Here is a 24707-nt window from a genome sequence, read left to right as displayed (position 1 = left end):
TTTTTTTTTAATGACCAAATTGACCAAATCAGCGGGAAAAAAACACATACTGGCAAGTCTGTGGAAATTCTTCACCTAGATAAAAGGGGGAAATCTAGATGATCTTGCTTTAAAAGGAGACCAAAAGGGAGCAAAATGAATCTGCAACTTGTTTTCTTTCTTAAATCTCATTTTCTAGTAAGTGCTTCCTTGACCACAAAACCCCAGCACATTCTGACAGCAGACAACTTCATATTCTCACAGGACTGATAGGTCCTCCATGTTTTCTCACCAGTTCAAGAACAGCCCATTAAACCACCCAAGAATGACAGCTGGTTAGCTGCACAATTCAGAAACAGAGAGGTGGCTTTGGTCTTATGAGTTTGCTGTCTCAAATTTTATGGCCAAGGAGGTCTTAAACTGACTTGTTGTGATGTCACTCCATTCGTTCTTACAGATTCCTCAGTGGAAACAGGAAACAGCTGCTCTCTGTCACTCAGAGACTGTCCCTCATATTCTTAGAGACTATTATTAAGTCCCCCTTGGCATGCCTGCTCTCTCTCTCTCTAAGCTAAATAAACCCTGTTCCTTTAGCCCATATTTAGAGGGGCAATTTCCCAAACCTTTAATCACTTGGGTCACTAACTAGGATGAATGATGCCATATAAAAATACTGCTCCTGCAGCTTTGTGGTGCTGTTTCAAAACTGGCTAGAAAACCTACTAATCACATCATAAAGTCTCAAATCTTAACTTGAAAGGTATCTTCTTTCTAAGAATAGGCACAGCCTCTGTAGTCCCTGTTTATCTTCCATTCATCAACCACAGAAAATTAAACTGGAAGGGAAGAAAATCAATCCACTGCTATTATCAATCGGTACTTCCTTAAACTCAATGACCAGATCAGTCAACTTCCCACTCTATTTTAGCTTTTGCTCTCTGTCTCTCTCCAATCTCCCAACTAGTGTATTGAATGTGAACACTCGTGGGTAGGCAGCTGTTGTTGTTCTAGAGCCAAAGTTGCGTCTAAATTCCTTTACAGATATCGTATCATGACAAAAATAGCAGTAGTTTTCTTAGCTGTCCTCCACTTAGCTGGCCAGATTAACCAGTATTCTCCATTTGTTCTAGAATACATATCGGCTTGTGTTGGGGTTCAGTTGCTGGAAAGCTACTCTCTAGTACGTTCCGAGCACTCCTGACCTTACCCATTGAGTTGTATGCTTAGCAAGTATCAATTGTATATGTTTCTAAACCTGTTTATGATAGCTGGACTTGATATTATAATTATACAGATGAGTTAAATGGTCTAGAAATGATGAAATACAGAACCAAAAGTGAAGCGAGTTGTTGCTTCTGTGATAACCAGGTTGAACGCTTTGGAAAGTCTCCATACATACAAGTTGCTTTACTAGAGGGTTTTTTTTTTAAGAGTTTGGTGGCATTTCAAAAAGATTAACATAGAATTCCTAATGATTCCACTCCTAATATAAACCCCAAAGAACAGAAAGCAGGGACTCAAACAGATACTTGTACCCCAATGTTCATAGCAATGTTCCTCACAACAGCTGAAAGGTGAAAACGACCCAAGTGTTCATCAATAAATATACAAACAATCTAAATAAAATGTAGTATATACACTTAACAGAACATTATTCATCCATAAAAATGAATGAAATTCTCACACATTTTACAACATGGATGAATCTTGAAAACATTATGCTAAGGAACCTCTGGGAGGCTCAGTTGGTTAAGCGCCTGACTCTTGATTTTGGCTCTGGTCATGATCTCGTGGTTCGTGAGACTGAGTCCCATGATGGGCTCTGTGCTGACAGTGTGGAGCCTGCTTGGGATTCTCTATCTCCCTCACACACACTCTCTCTCTTTCAAAATAAACATAAAAAATAAACTTAAAAAAAAAGAAAGAAAACATTATGTTAAATGAAATAAGGTAGACACAAATATTACATGATTTCATTTACATAAGGCACCTAGAATACACAAATTCATAGAGACAGAAAGTAGAATTGAAGTTACCAGGAACTGACAGTAGGTAAACAGGGAGTTACTATTTAGTCGGTAACGAGTTTCTGTTTGCGATGATGGAAAATTTCTGGAAATAGTGAGTGGTAATGGCTGTATGACATTGGGAATGTACTTAATGCCACTGCATCAGGTACTTAAAAAATGGTTACGAGGTAAATTTTATGTATATTTTACCACAACAAAATTTGTTTTCTAATTTTAGATGTCAGAGAGACAGCTCTAGAATAAAGAATAAGAGAAATAATCTGATAAAAACCTAGAAGGATCCTGCACTTGCACAAATTGTCCTGAAACTTCTTTCTTATTCAAAGAAACAAAAAACTCCGAATTGTAGATGATGCCTAATGGATATTTTTCTTGCAAAAAATACAACATAGGTTGGCAATAGGAAGAGCCAGAGTCAAAGAAAAGTCCTTGGCCTTTTATATTAAAAAAAAACAAAAAACCACATATATATGGTTGAAGTTAAAATATTTATCCCCCACACTCACTCACTCCTGTTTTTATAATCCCCACTTTAACTTTTTTCAAGTAACAGACTAACAACTGTTTCTGACTGAGTTAGAAAAGAGAACTTCTAATACACTGATGATGAGATCTAGCTGTCCCTCACTTAGCTACCACCCATAGCGGTATGAATGTCACCTTCATTACATTATTGATATACACACATTATCTATAATATGTGCAAAATACCCACATACTGCCTTTGGCAAGGCTCTAACTCTTCACTGAATTACAAAACTCCCTACACAAAAGGATCCATTCATTTCTCCCTGCCACTGGAAAGCAGCCAATCAGGAGTGGATGGAGGCAAAAGTCACTGATGTTACTCAATCGTATAGGGGCCAAGAAAGAAAGAAAAAAAAAGAAAGAAAGGGAAGAAGGAAGGAAGGAAGAAAGAAAGAGAAGACTAGATGCAAAATTACAGCCAGAGGAAATCTTAAAGGTATAAGGTTGTAAATCAACTCAGGATTTGGGTTAGACACCAAGGGTGATACAACTCCTTTCCTAGGAGAGACTGCAAAGAGGTATAGATAGCATTAGGACTTCTATTTTACTTTGCATATGCAAAGTCCAAAGGGACCCACAGGAGAAATAGGGGGCTATTTCGACACACTTCTAGTGGAAAGGGACATTTGACAAAGGTCTGTAGAGAAAAACCCAACCCTAGTTGACCAGTTGTTGTTTATAAATGCATTTAATGTTTTTATTGTACTTAACATTTAAGTGTATTTAAATGTTTGCGGTTGCTTGCACAAAGTGATTAGCAAAGGCTGAATTAAGCGTTTCCTCCAGTTTGATCTGCTGGCCACATTCTCTCCGATCTGCCCGACCTCACATTCTTTAACTTTACTATCTTGAAGTATCAGTGTTAGAAAGCCACTTGGGGGCCATCTGTTCCAACCCATGTGATTCATTCTCTAACATTTTGGTCTCTGTCTGAAGACCGCTCAGGAAAGTGGACTCACTACTTCTTGAGAAAGGCCATCTCACTTCTGAGTAATTTGTATGTTGTCATTTTTCCTCATCTTGGATTTTAAATCTCAGGGACCCTAGGTGGCTCTCGGTTGAGTGTCTAACTTCAGTTCAGGTGATAATTTCGCGTTAGTGAGTTCAAGCCCCACGTCAGGCTCTCTGCTGTCGGTGCAGAGCTCTCTTTGGATCCTCCATCGCTCCTTCTTTGCCCCTCCCCACTTTGTGCTCTCTCTCTCAAAAATAAATGAACATTAAAAAACATTTTTTTAAATAAAATCTCCATCAACTAGTTTTCCTTAATAATAGCACCATTGCTTCGTATTCATACAATCACTTGCATTTATTCAAATATTTGCACATTTTCATGTGTTTTAGTCTTCAGAAGAACCCTGTGAGATGGCTATCATGGCCTTTATTATCTACGGTCTTCAGGTAACAGAAAGAGGCCAAAGTACTTACTTGGGTTACTGACGCTCTGTAGGGTAAGTCTAGTCTTACATCCTGCCTTCTTAATTCCAGTGGAGAGGGCTCCCCCACATTATATTTTGCTCTCCGGAACAGATGTAAAAGTCTCTTTCCATGTGAGGCACCAAGCGTAGAGGTGGCCTCTCCCCACTGCTTCCTTCAGGACGAGGTCTGAGGCCCCTCGCCATGTTTGTCAAGCCCTTTCTCAATGTCCCTCTTACAATTACTGCCTCAGTACACTCAGATGCCATCTAGCAGAATGTGGAGATATTACGGAATGGGCCACATGTGGAAGGCCTTGTCCTGGTCACTATTTTTAAGGCAAACTATTTACTTTTAAAAGGCAGCAACCACACCACACGGTTGAGTCATAGTAAACTTCATATAAAATAAACCTTTTGTCCCGACACAAACTGTTCGGTCAGATTTTCCACACCAAATCCTTTCTGGAATGGCATGGAATGAAGAGAAAGAAATGAAGGAAGGCAAAGAGGGAAGGGAAAGTTGGTTTGTCGAGGCCCATGGTTCTCTGACTTCAGCCTGCATTAGAAACATCTGGAGGGCTTAGTACAACACAGAATGCCGGTCCTCCACCCCCCAGGTTCTGATCTAATAGGAGTTTGCATTTCTAACATATTCCTAGGTGATGCTCACTGCCGGTCCACTCCGAGAACCACTGCTCATGTCTAGGTTTGTGCAGTTCATTCTTGAACCTATATGCACATTACACATCCTCTCAGTTAATTTTGAACTTCTTATTTGACTGGCCTTTTGGGACCTCTCTGAATTTTGTTTGCTATTTAACATATATGCTATTCTTTTTAGCCACATAGTATCAACAACTGTGTACTTCACCGGGGTGATGAGAATAATGTTAATTTACCTAGAGCCAAAACCATACCCCGTTGCTGGATCTGTGGGTACTTCATTCCTGGTGGGCCCTGTTTCTTTGATCAGCACTCTGTGCTTATGCTGCATATGGCAGAAAAAAGTAGAAGGTCACTAGTGTGAGGTGTGAGGCCCAATTGGGGCCAGGAGTCTTGACCATCTTTGCCAACCAACAATCCAGTTCTGTGATCCCTTAGGTTTTCCTTGAAGAACCCACAGGGTTTGCCAAGTGCTCTTGGAAATCATTAATGCAGCAAAAAGTTTCATAGGCTTTGAAGTCAGGAAAACATAAACTATCACTTCCTGGATATGTGATTTTCTTATTAATGAAATGGGTTAATAAAACGCCGCCCTCTTTAAGAGAATTAAATAACACACAAGCAGAGAAAGCACCTATCACATTGCTGGCATTCAATAAATGGGAATTATAATGATAATTATGTTCCTTATCTGGTCAAAATCTTCCAGAGGCTTCTACTGTCTAGTGAATAAGCTTCAGATTCCACAGTTTAGTATTTAAGACACGACTTGCCACCAATCCATCATTCAAGACTCGCCTCTCATCCACCGAAACCAAATTGAAACAGTATCCCTAAAACATGTATTCTGTGTCTCAACTCTGTGTTTAGACCAGTATCCCTATCACCATGCCTTCCCCACTCCTCCCATTTTTACTTAAAAACCAAAACCACCTAAACAATAATGAAAACCTTCCTATTCTTCAACCTAGATTGTCAATGAAATGGTTACTTTCACTCTGAAGTCAATTTTCTTATCCCAGGCCCCCAGCAATTAATTACTGGAGTGCTGAGTAGTCAGCCCTTTGCCCAGAGTGGCCTCAGGGGTAATCCTTCATGTGTGTAAGTGTCCATTTTTTTTCAACGGGACAGTAAGCTTCTAAAGGATAGAAGCATACGCTTATTTCCAGCTCCATAATCCTTGCATTCCAGTTAGTTGACACTGAAGACCTCAAGAATAACACTCACTGGGGTGCCTGGGTGGTTCAGTGGGATAAGTATCCTACTTCGGTTCAGGTTATGATTTTGCGGTTTGTGAGTTCAAGCCTCATGACGGGCTCTCTGCCGACAGCTCAGAGCTTGGAGCCTGCTTCAGATTCTGTGTTTACCCCCCTCTGTGCTCCTCCCCCACTCATGCTCTCTCTCTCCCTCAAAAAGAAATAAACATTAAAAAATTTAAAAAAAAAGAATACACATGCACGAATTTAATTTTGGAGATTCAACTCTCTAGATCGAAAGCTTGCTAATACCAACAATTACTCTCATGCAAAGAGACATTCAGCACACTCATGAAACTAGTTCTTGGCTCATGAAAGCATTCCTCCTGTGGATGAACAACGGATTCTTGACCATACCACTTGCACTGACTGTGGAGAACCTTTGGCCCACCTGACAAAAGCCAAAAGCCAAAAGCCAAACCAACCTACATGTTCTAAAATATTTAATATGATCAGCTAATGTGTTTAGTTATTCATTCATTCGTTGAAAAATTGCTGGGCATCGTATATGTGCCTGAGTCGTCATTTATTCATTTCTTCCCATTTATTTTAGAGCTCACTCCCTCCAGTTTAGTTCAACAGATATTAAGCACTTGCTGTGCATGAGGCATCGCCCTTCTGTCCCAGACAATAAGACGGTCCCTGTTATTAACAGTCCACACGCTAGTAAGGGAACGCAGACCTCTGGACAACAATGGAAAGCGATGTGTTCACAAGGCAGAGTGGGGTCACTGAATCGGGGCACTTCCTGGAGCAAGGAGCTTGCTATCAACAAAGTAAGAAGGGTAACTACTAACATCTGAAAGTCTGGCAAGAATACTGGGCCCTGCGAGAACAGTCCAGGCCACAGAGACGTGCTGGCTCATTACAAAAGAGAACAAATACATGCATTTTCCTGTGCCTGCAGGACTCCTTCATCCTTCCTAAGCACTATAAGCCTGAACTTAGGGAGAGTTTGCTCAGGAGGCACGTTAGACTGCCCGGGCTGCCTTACCAAGAGGCATAAACAAGCAGCAATCACTCTACCTGGCCTGGGGGCAAGAAGTCAGAAATCAAGCTATTGGCCATGCTTCCTGGGAAGCCTCCAGAGGGGGGGTCTTTGCTTACCTCTCCCAGCATCGGGTGTTTTGCCAGGAATCTTTGGCATTCATTGGTTTGAAGCTACCTAGCTTCAATCTCTGCCTTTGTCCTCACATGGCATTGTCCCCACATGCCTCTTGTCTTTCCACAGTTACCTTCGTATAAGGTGGCTGATCACACAGAACTAGGCTTCTTCCTCCTACTGCACTAGGACCTCATTTCGACCCGGCAGATTGCATCTGCAATGGCTCGATTTCCAAATGAGGTCACATTCTGGAGTACTGGGGGGTTAGGACCTCCACATACTTTTGTTGAGGGAACACAATCCAAACAGTAGGTGTTCATAGGTTATACTGGGTTGCATATGTTCTAAATGCTCTGTGAAGTCCTTTGGAGCGAGGGACATTCTGGCTTTTAACTGCATGGAGTCTTTTCCACTGAATTTACATGGTCCCTTCCTGGTAAATCCTGATCGACTCATTAGAAAGACGCACGCAATCAGGTGACAAATAAGCCCTTGAACAATCAGTCTTTTACGCCAATAGAAACCACTTCTTGGAACTTGGGGTGTCTAGATGGCACAGTCAGTTGAGCATCCGACTCTGGCTTGTGAGTTCATGGGGCTCACTGCTGTGAGGGCAGAGCCCGCTTCAGATCCTCTGTCTCCCTCTCTGTGCCCCTTCCCTGCTCTCTCTTTCTCTCTCTCTCTCAAAAATAAAACTAAAAATTAAAAATCTACTTCTTGGGATGTTATGCACACACATATGTGTGTGTGTATGTGTGTGTATCATATATGTGTACATCTCGAGGACAGAAAGAATCATCAGTGTAAGCAATTTTATACTGCATTTTACCCTTTCTATTTCATATATTTCATTGCGGAATGAATATAAGGGAGAAAAAGCAAGAAAATGAATCTGCAAGTAACAGAAAGTAAGGCCTTACAAAAGGAATCACAAGTAGGTGAAATTTTTCTTCCGCTGAGGCATAAATGTAGCTCTCTGTTCCTGCCGAACTGCAGCCCCTTGAACATGACCCGGTCGCTCTGGGGGTGCTCGAGAAACCCACACTTGGCCGATTATCCTTCACAAGTGGCTGAGCCGACCCGATTCTTATCTCGCTGCTGCCATCGCCCTGTCTTGTAATCGCCAGGGCTGCTTTGAAATCGCATCCCTCTAAGGCTGTAGTAATGTATACCTCACAAGAGCTTCGAGAAAGTCTGCACAGTAGACTCCCATGGAGGACAGATGGGCTTCCAAAGAAAGACGCACGTAAAATTGCAGTCTCTCTGGAGCCCAGGTGTCTGCATTAGTGTGTCGTGACCGTAAGTCTTTCTCTTTACAGTGCAGAGCTCCTGTGTTACCCAGACTCCCGTGCGATTCCAATAAAGAATGGCATATATCATTCTTTAGTGGCCTTTATGGAAATGTCATCAGATAGGTCTTCAAGCTACACACACACACACACACACACACAGGACAGTCTTTTCCCTGTGATGATAACATCTTGTAATTCTCTAGTGTTCCCCACACTGCTTAAAACTTCTCTACAGAGAGGCCTCTGTGCAGACTGCCCATCTGCATAAACAAGTAAGTTCATCTCCGCAGGTCGGAGGGACGGAGGAGTCCTTTGTGTGAACGGAAGGCCTCTCCGCTGTCACAGCTCAACGGTGTTCAGAAGAGCGTCACCTACAAATCACACAGCAGAGAAAAGCACGCGGTGGCCAGAGTCACGGCGCTGCGGGCGCGCAAAGAGATCTGCGCAGGACAACCTTCAGTGAGAGCATCTGCAGGGAAGCTATGTCAGGGCATTAAGTCATGTGGGTCGTCGAGGTGGACCACCCAGCCTAGCGTGGATTCCGACAATCCCAGCTGCTTCCTGCTGTGTGGAGAAGGAGTCTCCCGGCAAGACTGCAAGCACCCTGAGGCCAGATCTTCTGATTTTCTTTTTATTTATTTTTGCAAGAGAGAATGAGACAGCGTGAGCAGGGGAGAGTCAGAGAGAGAGGGAGACACAGAATCTGAAGCAGGCTCCAGGATCTGAGCCAGCTGTCAGCACAGAGCCCGACACGGGGCTTGAACCCACAAACCATGAGATCATGACCTGAGCCGAAGCTGGATGCTCAACTGACTGAGACACCCAGGTGCCCCGATCTTCTGATTTTCTGAACTGATCAACCTTCCAACTCCACTCGGACTTGGGACCCACATACACACACTCGAAAACCACACTTCCAACACCCTTTCCTACTTTTCGGCTACCAATAACACAGCTGGCCTACATTATAATTTAAGTCCCTTCTTGTATTCAGCTGAGAATTTTAATTCAGGGGGTGTGATTATAAAGCAATGAGTCAAAACAAATAATGAGCCTGGGTTTTCTGCAAACGGAGAATTTACGGGTTACCTAAGAAAATCGGTGTCATTAATCTCTTATGTAATTTTTTTTACCTACATGGTTATTATACACTTAACCAGCATGAGCTCTGAATAAATAAAAAAAATGGGTAGATATATGTTTCTTTCTTTATCAATAGTTAGATTCTTTAAAACATAGCAGAATTTCCAAATCCAAATAAACGAAAAATGTTTCTCAAAAGAGTCCCCTTGTGATCTTACATGCTTTTTCCCAATATTTCCTTGTACTTGAGGCTTATTTTGAAATTTTTCTTAAATTCATTGGAAAACACTTGCTGAGCACCCACAACGTACCAGGCACTGTGTTCCAGGAATTCGTCCCTTGGGGTGGAGTGGAACATAAACCAGACACAGATAGAGCAGGAGATCAAGTACAGCAAAATGAGAAGCGGGGGGGGGGGGGGGGGCAGGGGAGGGGGAGGTAGGAAGTGTTGGTAAGAGGGTCCTGAGATGTTAGGGTGACCATGAAGACCTCTCTAAGTGGATGGCATCCGAGGAAGCAACCAGGGAACGAAGAGAGCAGGAAGGAGAATGTGGGAGGAGGGCACAGTGGCCATAGGCTTCAGGAGGGAGCGAGCGCAGGTGTTTGAGGAGCAGCAAGGAGGCCAGCATGGGGGAGGCACCTCAGTGAGGGAAGTCAGGCTGGGACAGGTCGGGACACAGAAGGGACGCTGGCTCCTAGGCAAAGTGAGGTGAGAAGCCATGGCAGGGCTTTGAACAGGGAATTTGGATCTGACCAACATCCTAACAGGAATCACTCTTAACTGCTGTGCTCTAAGGAAGTCGAGGGTCTTGGGGGGTGGGAACCAGCCGGACCAGCCAGGAGGCCGTTACAGAAGTCAGAGACGAAAACCACCTAGACAGGCTAGTAGCAGCCGACAGAGTCTGAGAAGCAGCTGGATTTCAGATCTATCTTTTAAAAACTGTTCCCATGTAGGAAAATTAATTACTTTTTATCTTCCTCTGCAGTAGAACTTTGGCAGTTTTCAAAAATTAACACTACCTTTCAGAAGTTCCGATTTGTTTCCATTGAAGGAATTCCCAGTTGTGTATTTGTAGGCTCCGAGCACAGCTCTAGAACAGCATTTCCGAAGCCAACTTGGAGCACTCTTGGTATCAAGAAATAAACATCTATCCTCCTTCGGGACAATCTTCGCTCTAGTGGAGGTGTGGGACAGCTGGCATATGTTAACAATATTTTTAAAAAATGGAGCCTTATTAAAATCAATCTAGGAAATATATGTCACGCCTATTTGTGTGCTGGTGAAGCAGGAGGAGGTAATAAAGACACCCCCCTGGGTCAGTCACTCTATACTCATTCTTCAAAAAGCTTTCTTCAGAAGAAAAGCAAGACGCATCATGGCCCCAGCCCACCACTGGTGCCTTCGGCGCTTTGATAAAGCAAAGACACGGGGCGCTGAAACCTTGGCTGCTCCCCACAGCCCTGAACTGCCTCAGTGACAACAGGAGACCTCATCCAACCAGAGGCGACTGACGGAATCACAAGCCATCTCGAGGGGAACTATAAACCACGTTCTGGACGACATGCAGCAATGCGTTCTTTGGACCTCCAACGTGCCAGGCGCTGTGCATGGATTCTCTTCAAGGTCACTCTTTAGACAAGAACCATTATCTCTATTTTATAATGAAAAACTGAGGCTCAGAGACATGAGTAATTTGTAAGAGCAAAAAGCTCATAAATAAAAAGAGGTGGACGATGAACCCAGGGCCCACTGGCTGCAAAGACTCTCTTCTCTCCCACGCGGACCTGCTCATCAGGAACTGAATGAGACCGCCATGCGCTGAATGAGTTAAAACAATATTTCAGGAGGCTCTGAAGCAAACTCTGGGGACAGCCACTGAGAACCTGACCCTGTAGCAACAGAGGCTGAAGTGAGTTTTCATTTTTAAGAGATTTTGAACAGGTCATAAATTTAAGAGACTGTTTCTTATAAAAGTTCAAACTCGGGGCACCTGGGTGGCTCAGTTGGTTAAGCAGCCAGCTTCAGCTCAGGTCATGATCTCTCAGTTCACAGGTTTGAGCCCCATATCGGGTTCTGTGCTGACAGCTCAGAGCCTGGAGCCTGCTTCAGATTCTGTGTCTCCCTCTCTCTCCGACCCTCCCCCGCTCATGCTGTCTCTCTCTGTCTCTCAAAAATAAATAAAAAGCATAAAAAATTAAGATAAAATTTCAAACTCAATGCTTTGGAAACTATAGGAATAATGATGATAATAGCCATTGAGTAGACCTACATTGTTCTGGGAGTTTTCACGCATTCTCTTGCTTTACAAAGTCCTGGCCAAGTAGGTGTTTTTACCCACATTTTCCTGATGTGGAAATCGCCTCATTGACATGAACTCACACTGGCCCAACTCCACAGCCTGCGTTCTTCTACTAGTATGGTAAGGTGGTCCAGAGCACAGCCTCTGGGGCCAGACTGCCTGGGTTCAAATACTGCCTCTGCATGGACTGGGCGAGTTACTTAACCTCTGTGCCTCAGTTTCCTTATTTATAAAGCAAAGATAAGAACCCACCTCATAGGGTTATTATAAGGATGAAATGACTCTATTTAAAGCACTTCAAATAGTGCCTAGCCTACAGTAAGCACTGTGTTAATGTTAATTATCGATATTGTTACTGAGGTCTCTTACAAAAAAACAACATGGATTTATTAATTACTATTGCATGATTGTCCACATTTCTTTGAATACGGGGGGAAGTCACACCACTTTTGGGGTCCTGTCTGCTCACGAGGTTAACAGACATCTGGTAATGTCATAACAAGGCAAATGATAACTATCAGTTTTCTTACGAGGCAAGCATGTCATGTGATCAGTTTGAAAAAACTTGAGATACATTAACCTTGTGCAAACAAAGTGTTTACTCTCCATATCGCATGGCTGTTTTTCTTTAAATGGGTTACTCTACTGTATGAGTTTCCAAAGTTAGGGTCAGCATGCTATAAAATTCTATACAACAGGAGCAAAGTATAACTTGGTTTTACTTTTTTTCAGTAGCACTTTTTGCAAGTCTAATTGAACGGTCAGTTTTCTGGCTGTGTTTGGGGTCAGGAAACCCCCAAAAAGGGGGGTGTTTTTATTAACCCCATAAGTGCTATGCTCCCCACAATAATAGGAACCTCACCCTGCATTCTGCAACATTAGAGTCCCTTCCAAAGCAGGCCTTGGTCATCAACCTTGTATTTTCATTGTTAACGCCTCATGGGTATGCATACCTTAAAATCTTTGCAGAGATTATATATATATAATGTTTATTAAAAGTGGCTGGTGATTCATTCTTCCCTACTGAAATTTTTGTGTACTTGTTTCACTTCACAAACATCCATTCATCCTTTCACCCCCAAATATGAAAAAAGCATTTAATATTTCCTGAATAGATTGAAGCCGAAAGTAAACAGATACACATGATTTAGGATTCAGCCACTGTTTTCTACATATTCTTGCAGTGATCTCCTAAAATGTGATTTCATCACCTTTGACAAACTGGCTACTGTCTAAATTCAAATTCAACCATGCATTAAAATCCAAGTATTAGAGAGCCTGGGTGGCCCAGTTGGCTAAACATCTGACTCTTGATTTCGGCTCAAGTTATGATCTCATAGTTCGTGGGGTCAAGCCCCTCATCAAGCTCTGTGTAGAGCTCTATGTTGACAGCGCAGTACCTGTTTGAGACTCTCTCTCTCCTCTTTCTGCCCCTTCCTGTCTCTCTCTCAAAACAAATAAACATTTCCTAAAAAATAAAAATAAAATCCAAGTACTAATGAAAAATTTCAGAGAAAGCAGGAGGACAGATTTTACTGGACTTTTTCTTGTCAACGTTCTGACAGAGTATTCCGTAAAGGAGGGACTTCCCATGTCAGGGCAAGGGTGACTGACGTGGGTGCCCTCCCCCTCTGCGAAAGAGTGCCATGGCTTCTTCCAAGGTCACGGACAGGACCTCTAAGTTTCCTCTGAAACCCACACACCTCCTTTCATCTCAGCACATTTATCTTCCGCTGACTAACAGGAACCCCTCAGCAGATTATATTCTACCACTCTATCTGCCACCATCCCTGGTGCTCATGCCAGCGCCGTGCGAAAAGGTGCCATTTTTCTCCCGAAGCTCTGATGTACAATTTAGTACGTCACGCTCTCTCCCAAGGACTTATGCTGAATGACTTTGTTAGTGGTCTAAAGCCAATAAATTAATCTTACAATTAATTTGGCAATTGTCTTTGAAAGATAATTCTGTAGAGGGCTCTTCCTTTTGGAGGAATCAAAGACTTAGCAGCCATAATCTAAGAGACGACATGGAAGGGAGTGAACTCTTATATGTGGAGTGCCCCCTTTCCATCTGGCCATCAGAAACGTTGTTCCATTTCATCCTTACAAGAAACACCAAGCGAATCAGGATTATTACAGAAACTCAGGTCACAGTGCTCACGCCACTGACTCCACCGTGTTGCCTCACAAAGGGTGAACCGAGAGCACGGATGCAGTCATCGAATCCCAGGATGTTAGTGCACACGTTGAAACACAAGAAAAAGAGTTCCAACACGAATAAAAGAAAATACTGTGCATATCAATTAACCAAACCTGCTCTGATCTCAAACTGGTTTATTCAGATTTCCCTGTATAAATATTGTTGGGCTCAGAGGAATCTCTTCATTGAGATAGATGGCTTCACCCAAGGAGACCACCCAAGACATCAGGCTGCCCCCCAAATTCTCACAACTCCCTTTCTGGAAGGAATGAGTCCTGAGACATTTCTCTGGATCCTCCAGCTTTTGTTTCAAGAGTGCCTTGGAGACAGCTCTATTAGCAGAAAGACTGTACTTTTGGGACACAGTGTTGAATAATCGATTGCTGTTTGAGGCCATGAAATTTGGGGGTAGCTTGTTATTCAGTGAAGAGATTGCCCAAACAGTCACAAAAGCAGAATTCCTCATATGCCAGAGGTGGTTAAGTTTGAAATGAGCAGTTAGTGTGAACAGGGTGTGAGTTAGTAAGAGCAAGCTAGAAATACCTGAAAGCTCCAAGGCCCTCTGAAGTCAGGATAACTATCCTAAGTATTGGTTGGTGGTCCCATGGGGCCATGGGTCATGAATGCCCTTAAAAAAGTTATAAGTTTCTCAGGGACTCATTTCTTCACTTGTAAAATTGGGGATTTACCCCAGTCCAAGATGGCAGGTGCCCTTTCTTATGTTGGTGATATTCAACTTGAAGAATATTTCTCTGTCTTATTTTCTCTCTCTCATAACTGTGGGCATGATTTTAATCATAAATACAGGAGCAAGTTAATCAAAGAAAGACGCGTTCAAATTTCCAAATGCTCTGAGAGCTATTCTAAACATTGTAGGTTTGAAGGTACTCCCAGAGCGCCAGGGCTTTATCTGATCATATTCCAATAAAGGCTGCCTTTGGCATAAAACTTTAAGAACATGGTAAGGGTCAGTCACATTTGGAAAAGGTTCAGTTCCTTTCCTTTTTTTCCCTTTTTTTTTTCTTCATCGATCAAAGGACTTTGTCCCTTTATTCCCTCCAATATTGGTGTATATTTGAAGTCATACTGTGATCACACAAGTATATGCTATTTAGAGTCTGTCAACATAACAGAAGTCACAGAGAGCAGAAGGACAGTAAGGCTTTATTTTACTACCATTCATCAAAGTTCTGGCAGACTCTTCTGTAGGACAAGAGAGCAGTGACAACTCTGAGATCCTTTGCCAAGCTAAATATGACTTCCACGGTAGCTCAGGTGTCCTCACTTCCCAGGCAAGGACAATCAACAGATGCATAGCCCTGGACAAGACAAGCTCTGAACTCACTCACAGAAATGCTATCGTAGGCCCTTCTAGTCTGGTGTTCTGATTCTAGAAAGAATACCCATACACATTTCATGAGACAGAATGACCCCAAAACCTTTCCTGAAATCTGCAATTCCCAGTGGAGAACGATCATATCCAAATAACTAAGACAGCCTTTTCAAACCACATCTGTCCAGAAGCAATTCTTTCCCCCACCCCCTCCAGGGAGAATCAGAATCTCCAAAAAGAGACTGTGGACAGTCCTTGCCAAAGCTCCCCAAGGACTTTCATGGTTGGGGGAGTGCCTACTCACACACATGAACTTGCATGGGCACACACACAGACACACACATCCTCTCCCTGCTTAAAACCAATGCCTTGAGGAATCCTAATAAATGATCCATTCAACTATCTGAACAGCCTGAGAACCTGTTCACGGTCATCCTACCCTTCTTCATGTAAGGAGTAGAATGTCAATTATGTGTCAAGGACTATGGTAATCAAAGGGCATCTAGAAACTTTAGAGGCTTTCTTTTCCTGCACAGTTGAGCTTTCCAAATAGCTAAAGATCTCCCCAGGTGAGCACCGAGTGTTTTTCCCCCCAAAAAATAACATTTCAAAAATTGTAGACCTAAAACTCTCTGAAATTTTATTGCATGTATTTAGTTTTCTGAATATAATCTAGCCTCACCTTCATAATTCAAGGCTCTTATCATAAGCACCAATTTCCATACTGGGGCTGAAAGAGGGAGTTTATTCCTGAAGGCTGCAAAGACCTCCAAATGGCTGCTCAAGGCAAGTGGAAAGTCAGAGAACAAGCCAAAAATGGACTCCAAATAAAGAAACTACAGCAGACACCAGAAGCCAGGTGGAATGCCATAACTATAAGGACTGGCTGGGTGCACTATAATCAGGGTAAGAGTTAGAAAAAATGTCCACAACATGCAGTGCATTCATTCTGTGACCCGATTTTCTGGGCTAGCATCACCAAGGTGCACAGGCAAAACACTCAAAGCATCATATGCTCCCATCAAAGTATCTCCTTCCAGCCCCCCTTCCCTGCTTCTAATTTGATGCTTCTGATTTCCTGTGGTTCTAGAGATAACCAAGCTGGTCACAGGTGAATAAAGGGCCAAAGGCTGCCTTTCTGGTAACTCGGCTGCATATGTATTTTGTGTCTTCTGTTACGGTGTTCGGTGATCTTTGACTTACTTCCTAGACCTTGGCTGTGTTTCAGGAGGTTAGATTGCTGCCCCTCTGAGCTCCAGATAGATAAGGAGTTGGTTTCTTCTTCACTCTTCCCCTAAAATTATCTCCTTCCAGGTGCCCGTGTTCAGTGACAGTGAACACGCCCCACACTCACCCTCTTCATACAACCCCTGCTCCACCTGGAGACTCTGATCTGTGCAGATCTGGTGGCTCGTGGGCTGGGGCTGTGGGGCTGCAGTCACCTCTAAGAAGGGACACATCCTCTAAGAAGTCACTAAGAACCTCTAAATCACCAGCCTCAAGGGACACAGCCCTTCCTGGAGGTGAGATGGCCTCTGCGAGCGAGGCAAGTGATCAGCAGTTCCACTGTCGGAGGCCACTCCTCGGAGCACAGGGCCACGGGCCCCTATGTTACAGGCAACAAAGTGTAAGCGATCTTGCCTTCAATTTACTGAAGGCAGACAACTGAAACAGGGCCAGGGAGAACAATCCACGATGCTACTGTCCATACAGAGAGAGGCTTGCAAGTGATTTAATCAAAAAAGAAGACAAAAAAGAACAAGTAATCATATTCTTGTTTTTATTTTTTTTTAATTCCCTTGCAATCTATCTGACTATCGTTGATCTAGCTTCTTTTTCAGAGAACCCAGTCTTAGCTTCCCTTCCAAGTATCAATCCACCTTCTAGCTGGCCTAGTTTCTCTTATTTTTCTTCTATTCTAGCTGAGGCAAAGAGGAAGGGAAAGCGCAGTACGTGGTGAGGAGTGAGCCTTTGGGAGTCACCGTTGGATTGGTATTGCAACCCTGCCACTTTCTAGCTGCGGAATCCTGGCCAAGTGCCTTACTTTCTCTGTGACTCAGTGTCTTTCTTTGTAAAAAAAAAAAAAAAAAAAAAAAAAAAAACCAACCAACCAAACAAAAAAAACAGAAAGAGCATAGAAATAGAAAGAATACCTTAAATGGGTGAACGTTGGGCCAAAAGGCACACACTTCCAGTTACAAGATGGTTAAGTCGTGGGGGTTGAATGTAGAGCATGGTGACTATGGCTAACAATGCTGTATTGTAGATTTGAAGGTTGGTAAGAAAGTAAATCTTAAAAGTTCTCACCACAGGGGAAAAATTGTGTCACTTTATGTGATGATGAATGCTAACTAAACTTACGGTGGCAAATGCTTTGCAATATATACATCTATCAAATCATTATGTTGTACACCTTAAGCTAATATAATGTTATATTGTGATTATACTTCAATAATTTCTGGAAAAGAAAAGAATACTGTACAGCTTCACAGGACAGCTGTGAGTATTAATGGGGACACTATTTGGAACATGCTGAGCTCCGGTACCCAAGAAAGTGACTCTTTCCTTATTCTAGGCTGCCCTCATGGTGCTCTCAGAGCAGGTGTTAAGATTTGAAGTTCTCCAAAAAGAGGTCCTTGGGGATTCATTTTAATAAATAAGAATTATTTTTCATGAGCACACATGTCAACTAGTTCTTGAAAACTCTTTTTAAAACTTTAAAACTTATTGTCTGTGGGACGCTTGGGCAGCTTGGTCGATTAAGCATCTGACTCTTGGTTTCTACTCAGGTCATGATCTTATGGTTCATGGGTTTGAGCCCCACACAGTGTGGAGATTGCTTGGGATTCTCTCTCTTTCTCTCTCTCTCTCTCTCTCAAATTAAATAAATGCAACTTTAAAAAAAAAAGCCTTATTCTCTGAATCTCATACACAACATTTGTTACTATGGTAATTCCCCATTTTTGCAATAAACACAAAGAAAATGCTCATCCAAATATTGGAGTTTCCCAATGCTTAGAATCCAGAACAACCAGAGGTTTCTGCATACAGATGTCAATTCCTTTCTTTTCTGCAAGTAAGCCCCTTTGTTAGTCATACAGTCAGACTTGCCTCCCCCTTAGCGCCATGGTTCTATCAGTTCTTGGCCCTTTTTAGCTTCCCTCCACACACTTTCCCTGGGGGTGGAGCTTCTCCTAGTCTCTCCTCACCTCTCCTGAGCACCTTCTATGTGGTACCCTCAACAGGACCCTTCCAGACTCTTGATTTTGCACAGGCCACTCCTCTGTCAAGAATGATCATCCCTCAACCTGTTTTAACAGATACTTCTCAAGGCCCCCTGCTCTAGTGTCCACTCCCTGGTGAAATCTCTCCAACTCTGCTCTCTCCACACACCGCTCCTATGACACTGTGACATGCTCAAGTTCCCCAGGCACAGGTCTGCCTCCATCCCCAGACTCAGAGCTTTCAGACCAGTGCTTTAATGCATGTACAAATCACCCAAAGAACTTGTGAAACATGTAGGTTCTGCTCCACATTTTGTGCATTCTGGTTCAGTGAGTCTGGGATGGGGCCTGAGACCCTGCATCTCCCACAGGTTCCAGATAATGCTGGTCTACTGCCATGTAATCCATGTAAAAAGCTTTAAAGAACCTGAAGTGTCAGTGACTTGTCACTTCTCCATCATCACCATCATCATCATCACCATCATCATCTTTTAACACAGCTGCCCAGCAACTGTGCTTAAGGAAATGAAAGAGATGTCAGAGTGACCTGAATAATGCAGACGAGGGGCAGACAGAGAATGGGGACGGGGATGCACTGGAGAGAGTGAGTAGAATCAGAAAAGGAAAGGAGACTGAATGAGGTTAGCAAAGAGAGGAAGAAAAGGGAGTGAAAAAATCAGGAAGAAAGAAGGTCATAGGAAGGAGGGGAAAGGAAAGAAAGGAGAAAGGGCTATGCAAGGGAAGAGAAAAAGAAGAGGACACCTGCATGACTCTGTGGGTTGAGCATCCAACTCTTGGTTTCCTTCAGGTCACGATTTCAGGGTTCATGAGCTCCAGCCCCATATCAGGCTCTGTGCTGTCAGAGCTTGGGGTTCCCTCTCTCCCTCTCCTCTCTACCCTTCCCCCTCTCATGCTCTCTCTCTCTCTCCCTCTCTCTCAAAATAAATAAATAAACAAACAAACATTGTTTTAAAAAGAAGAAAGAAAAGAAAGGCCAGCTGACTTTTTTCCTTCAGGTGGAATCGAATCTACATTGTCTGACGTTCCAGATTGCGCGGGGGACTTCTGGATGCTGTCCCTCCCAAGGGTGGGTACTCCAGCCATTTGTGCCCCGGAAGAAGTGTGCTCAGACCTCTACCTCTTCCTTCTAAAGGTTCTTCCTTCCAGACTGATGGAGGAATGAGCCACCGCTGGCAGAGTAATAACAAATGAGAGTCTCTGTTGGGATTGTGAATGTACGGAGTGGTTTACGTCAGCTCAGAAAATCTGTAATGATCAAAAGAATTTACCCAAAGGCTTCAAACTGATTTTCCACCAAAACGACCCCCACAAAAGTTACCTGATACAGTTCGATCCGTTGTTCGGGCACTCTGGCCTTCGGGTTCTGTAAACGAAAGACTCTGAACTCTGCTTTCACCAAGTTGGATGCGTTCTTCTCCATCGCTGAGACGTCAAATCGGACAATTCTGAAGTAAGGTCTGTAGAAAGTGGGCGGGATGGCATCTGTAAAAAGTTAGGGCAATCATTGAAAACGATAAAATCCATTGTTCTCTCACAAAGACTGTGCAGCATGAGATAGTCTCAAGAAAACATAAGGGACATATCTACAGAACAATTTAGTTTCCAATGGCCAATTTAATACCGTTAACAATTTAACCAGAAAAAAAAAATAAACATGTGCATTTGGTTACAGGGGCAGCAGATTAATGAAGATTAACAAACCACTTCCAACTCCATTTGAGAGCATGCAGTTAACCCTATCCTTTGAAAGTTGACAGAGCAGTGGAAAATCCTAGATGGTTCTGAGCTGGATCAAGTTCTTGACAGTTGATGCCTGGAGAGGGCTGTCAGGCTTGCATACGCTGTAATCAGATGTGCCAAGAAAATAGCTCCTAATGGCAAGCAGTTTGCCCATGTATTTTTTTTTTCTTGAAGTTTTGGCATCCAAATACTCTACTCTATCCAGGTTCATGTATTGCCTCTTTTCTGGCTTCAATGTTTTGTTTTTTCCCACACATATGACCAAATACACCCTCTAGTTAAGTCAGGGTGAGAAAAATTGAATTAACAAAAACTATACCCACATACTGGCTCTATCAGGTCTAGTCTTAAAATTCTGTAATCAAGATAATGTCCATTGGTGGAAGGGACTCTCGGCTAATGAAGAGAAAGAATCAGCTCCACTTCCTCCACTTCTGAGCCATGGAAACCACAGAGATGCAGATGGTACACAACAATTTCAAGTTCATGGGTTGCTAGAGTTTCACTATTGTTTTGAGGTAATCTGCCACTGCTTTTGAATACACCACTGGGCTGCACCAACAAACCGAAGGAGGTCCTAATTCTCCCCATGTGCTTCACATGTAGCACCCACTTACTGAGTGTGTACACTGAGTAGCCCACTTGTTACAGATGTTTCTACAATTCTCTTCTATAATCTTCTACAAACTTTCTCTCATTATTCCGGAATGCTCCATGCAAATTTTTTAGCTCCATTACTTTCTACCCCACTTCTCAACTGTGTAGCTTCACTATAACATAATAACTCACACTTGTTTATGGTTTCTTACAAGTGCTCTTATTACTTCTGTGTTATGTTTGTTTATTTTGTCTTCCCCCAGGAAATTTCAAGAATTTTGAGGGCAGAGAGCATATTTGTCAGGTCTTCTTTATTCCACATACCTAGGGCAGGGCCCTGGAATTCACCAGCGACCCACTGTTTGTATAGTTGGTCATCAATGGGAGTCTTGAAAGACTCAGGCACCTGGCTACTGGCAAGTCTAACTTCTTATTAAATAAATGAGCCATCCTGCCAATCTTAAAATAGAAATAAATACCTTCATGATTTCTTGGGAAATCCATGCCCTGACGATTACACTGAAAAAAAAAATCTGCTAGGAACACACTGACATTTGCTGATCTTAAGAGCTCAGCAATTTTTCCCTCCAAGGGGCTTTCCCCCAACCCCTTCCCTGTGTCCTGTGACTCTCAGAAAGCTGTTCATGGGGAAGCAGTGAACTCCAAGCCACGCTCTGCCCCATGACTGCTTCCCGAACGCCTATATGAATTGAAGCTTTGTAGCTTGTGAGCCAGGAGCTTCAGAAACAAACAAACAAACAAAATAAAAACCCCAAAAATCTAAAGCATGCCGGTGTCAGAGAAAAGAAAGCATTCATGCAGACACAGTGATGGCCCCTTGCATTACTACTGTGAGTTGGTTGGTGGACAGTTTTCAGGCAAGCATTCGTATGGGCAGCCAGGTTTTTGGAGTACTGCAGTGTGAAAAGGTAGCTGCTGGGAAGAAATGGATCTTTCTCTCCTCTGGGGCATGCCCACCCCAGGTGACTGGATGAGCTGGTACTAGCCTGACCAGCTCCACTGGAAACCGGCCAAATGCCCAGCAGAGCAGCCGGGGTGAGGCTGGAGCCAGGCTCTCTGGCTTTCTACACCCTCTAGTTTGGCCAGAACCTTCCGCAGGCCTAGTGGCTGCATTCTGCCGCTCCATTAGACGGCAGAAGCTTCAAACATGCTTTGAAAGAGCATCCTGAAAGAGCGAAGCTAATTCAGTGCGTTTCCTGTCATTAGGAAGAGTAAACATCCCGGGTGTTTGTCCCTCCTCATTCAGTGGCACCCCCACAGGCCCGTTCTCCTTCCCCAAACGCCCATCTTTCACACCCACCCGCCCCGATCTTATCCTTCCATCAAGTTTGTAAATAAGTGCTCTTGAGATTTATTTTTATTCTCTTTGGTGTTTATTAAACTTTGAACCACTTTCTTCCCTTTCTGGTCTCCTGCCCAAACTCACTCTTTCTTTTTATGGCTGCCTCGGACCATGAGGTCAATTTTGTTTCTTCTTCTTCTAAGCAAATCATCCAATGATCCTGTCCGAGGCTTTTGAGCTTTGAAGGGGCGTTTGCAAATATTTACAGGAGTAGCCTGATAGTTAAGTGCAGCTGTTCTTCTCTGCTCCCTATACGTTGGCAAACAGCCTTCCTCTCTGGCTGTTCTAACCAGTCCAGTTATGTGTATTCCAACCGCCTGGTCATACCGAGCCGCGTTTTTTTGACGCTTGATTGAGAAGGAGAAGGAGGCAATGCACGAGGTGACATGACCGCTCAGCAGCCCCCACCAACCACTGTGCTCCGCTCTTGTAACCGCAGAGAAGGGGCCAGGCCGGGAGGCAGCTGCAGCCTGCTCCACACCCCCCGGCTCCAGCGCCTGAGAGCACGAGATCACCCGATAAAGACTGTTGACCAAAGAACTGACTGCGGCTTCCAAGGGCCGCCTGCAGCTGTCCCCTGCTGTCATCTGCTATGGGTCACCAGCCCCCTGCCCGACAGAGGAACTTGAGTGACTTGGCACATGTTTCTACAATTGCTGGGGGGAAAAAAGGCCCAGCAAATGGCTCTGGCCTCGTCTGTGAACCTACCCTTCCCTTGCAAAGGCTTTTGGATGCGTGGTGTGGGGAGAGCAGACAGCGGCCCATCCACGCCCAGCAGGCTCGCTCCCCGGGCTCAGCCCTGATCCACCCACTTAGCCTTGGAGGGACGGAGCTTTTTCCTCTGCATCCTCCAAGAACTCATTTCCCCCTTTGGAATGGGAGTTCTCCCCAAAGTCCTCTGTAATTCCAATCCCAGTTCCTATTCCAACGCCAGGTGGTCAGGTACTTGGGCTTGACCTTTGCCAACTTACCCACACTCACATCCTGCTTGGCTCTTCCCTCACAATTTGTGACCCACTTTTTTTTTTTTTTTTTTGGTTCAATCAAATCGATTTTCCTGCAACCCTTTGGATCAGACCACCAGGCTGATTCTGCCGCGCCTCCTGTGCCTGCTTCTCCTGCGTGCCTGACTCTAAGGGAAAATCTTACGCATGGGAGATTCCAGAATGACATCGAGCGAGTGGTGTTCCGCTCACCTCAACCCTGGCCACACATCCCTGCCGAAACAAATTTTGGGGAATGGACAGAGGAGAAAAGAATGAGGAAATCTAACTAGTTGTTAGTTTACAAAGTAACAGTGTACAGAAAGCCTGATTCTAGCACTTAACCACAAGCTGCTTTTACAAGCATTGTACATTGACTTGTTATCTCTTCCAAAAGATTTATTATTAGCTCGTTGTATATTTTCCCCAAGTAACCACCTCAAGTTCAGGAACGCCTACTTACAATTCTTTGGCTCTCCACAGCCCAGGGCTGGCTTCATGGATGTGTAACCACACAGTTCCACAGAGGCCCTGTGCTCAGAAAAGCCTCACACTGGAGTTTAGTGCTGTAGGGTCACCATAGTGACCTTAATAATTTCATCTTTGAATATCAGTTTTAGAAGTCAAGTCTGACAGGATGATGAAGCAGGTGCAGGGGGCATAAGACTTCAGCCCTTACGCTCTCTCATCTCCCTCCCATGACCTGCAGGCCTCCCTAAGATTGGTCCTCGGCCCCCCACCGCTCACCCTCTGGTGCCCCCAGCCTCACCTGGGAGAGTCGGGGTCAGGTACACACAAATGAACACGCCCCCAGGCTGGCAGCTGCCCATGCCCGAGGCTGCCAGTGTGGCAGCGCATTCAGAGGGCAACTCTGACCCACTCTTGATGTGGGTACCAAGCATGCTGCAGAGTTTGCAATCCTGTGGTTCAAAGCGGTGGTCCTGTGGGAAGGGGAATGCCAGGCTCAACATGGCATCAGCCTCGTGGCTGGAGGCAGATGGGACCCAGCTGCATATACCAGGGTAGAGGGTGGGGCCCCTAGAGCCCTTGAGTCTGCTGCCACTCTGGGAGCATCCCCACACCCAAGGGAGCACCACATCAAAGAGCACATGAAGGGGCACCTGGGTGGCTCAGTTGGTTAAGTGTCCAACTTTGGCTCAGGTCATGATCTCGTGGTTCATGAGTTCGAGCCCTGTGTCAGGCTCTGTGCTGACAGCTCAGAGCCTAGAACCTGCTTCAGATTCTCTCTCTCCCTTTCTCTGCCCCTCCCCCACTCACATTCTGTCTCTGTCTCTCTCTCTCAAAAATAAATAAACATTTAAAAAAAAAGCACATGAGGGGCGCCTGGGTTTCTCAATCAGTTAAGCGTCTGATTTTGGCTCAGGTCATGACCTCACAGTTCCTAGGTTCGAGCCCCGAATCAAGTCTGTACCAATAGCTCAGAGCCTGGAGCCTGCTTTGAATTTTGTGTCTCCCTCTCTCCCTGCCCCTCCCCTGCTTGTACTCTCTCTTTCTCTCTCTCAAAAATAAACATTAAAAAAAAATTAAAATAAAAAAGAGCACATGAAAACACCACAACAAGTCAAGAGACAGGA

General features: G+C 44.0%; 1 protein-coding gene across 2 annotated transcripts in view; it reads right to left on the bottom strand.

The window, feature by feature from the left end:
• The window catches only part of TGFB2 (transforming growth factor beta 2), an 84776-nt gene that overhangs the window by 14117 nt on the left and 45952 nt on the right, over window positions 1-24707 (bottom strand). For both annotated transcript variants that reach the window (XM_029935654.1, XM_029935655.1), the window contains one exon: window positions 19748-19911. In XM_029935654.1, coding sequence (XP_029791514.1) covers window positions 19748-19911 — 164 coding nt within the window. The remainder of the gene's footprint in view (window positions 1-19747; window positions 19912-24707) is intronic.

The sequence above is a fragment of the Suricata suricatta genome, chromosome 3, assembly GCF_006229205.1.
Source record: "Suricata suricatta isolate VVHF042 chromosome 3, meerkat_22Aug2017_6uvM2_HiC, whole genome shotgun sequence".
NCBI classification, from domain to species: domain Eukaryota; kingdom Metazoa; phylum Chordata; class Mammalia; order Carnivora; family Herpestidae; genus Suricata; species Suricata suricatta.
Note: the sequence above shows the minus strand (reverse complement) of the source record. Positions and strands in the feature narration are given on the sequence as shown.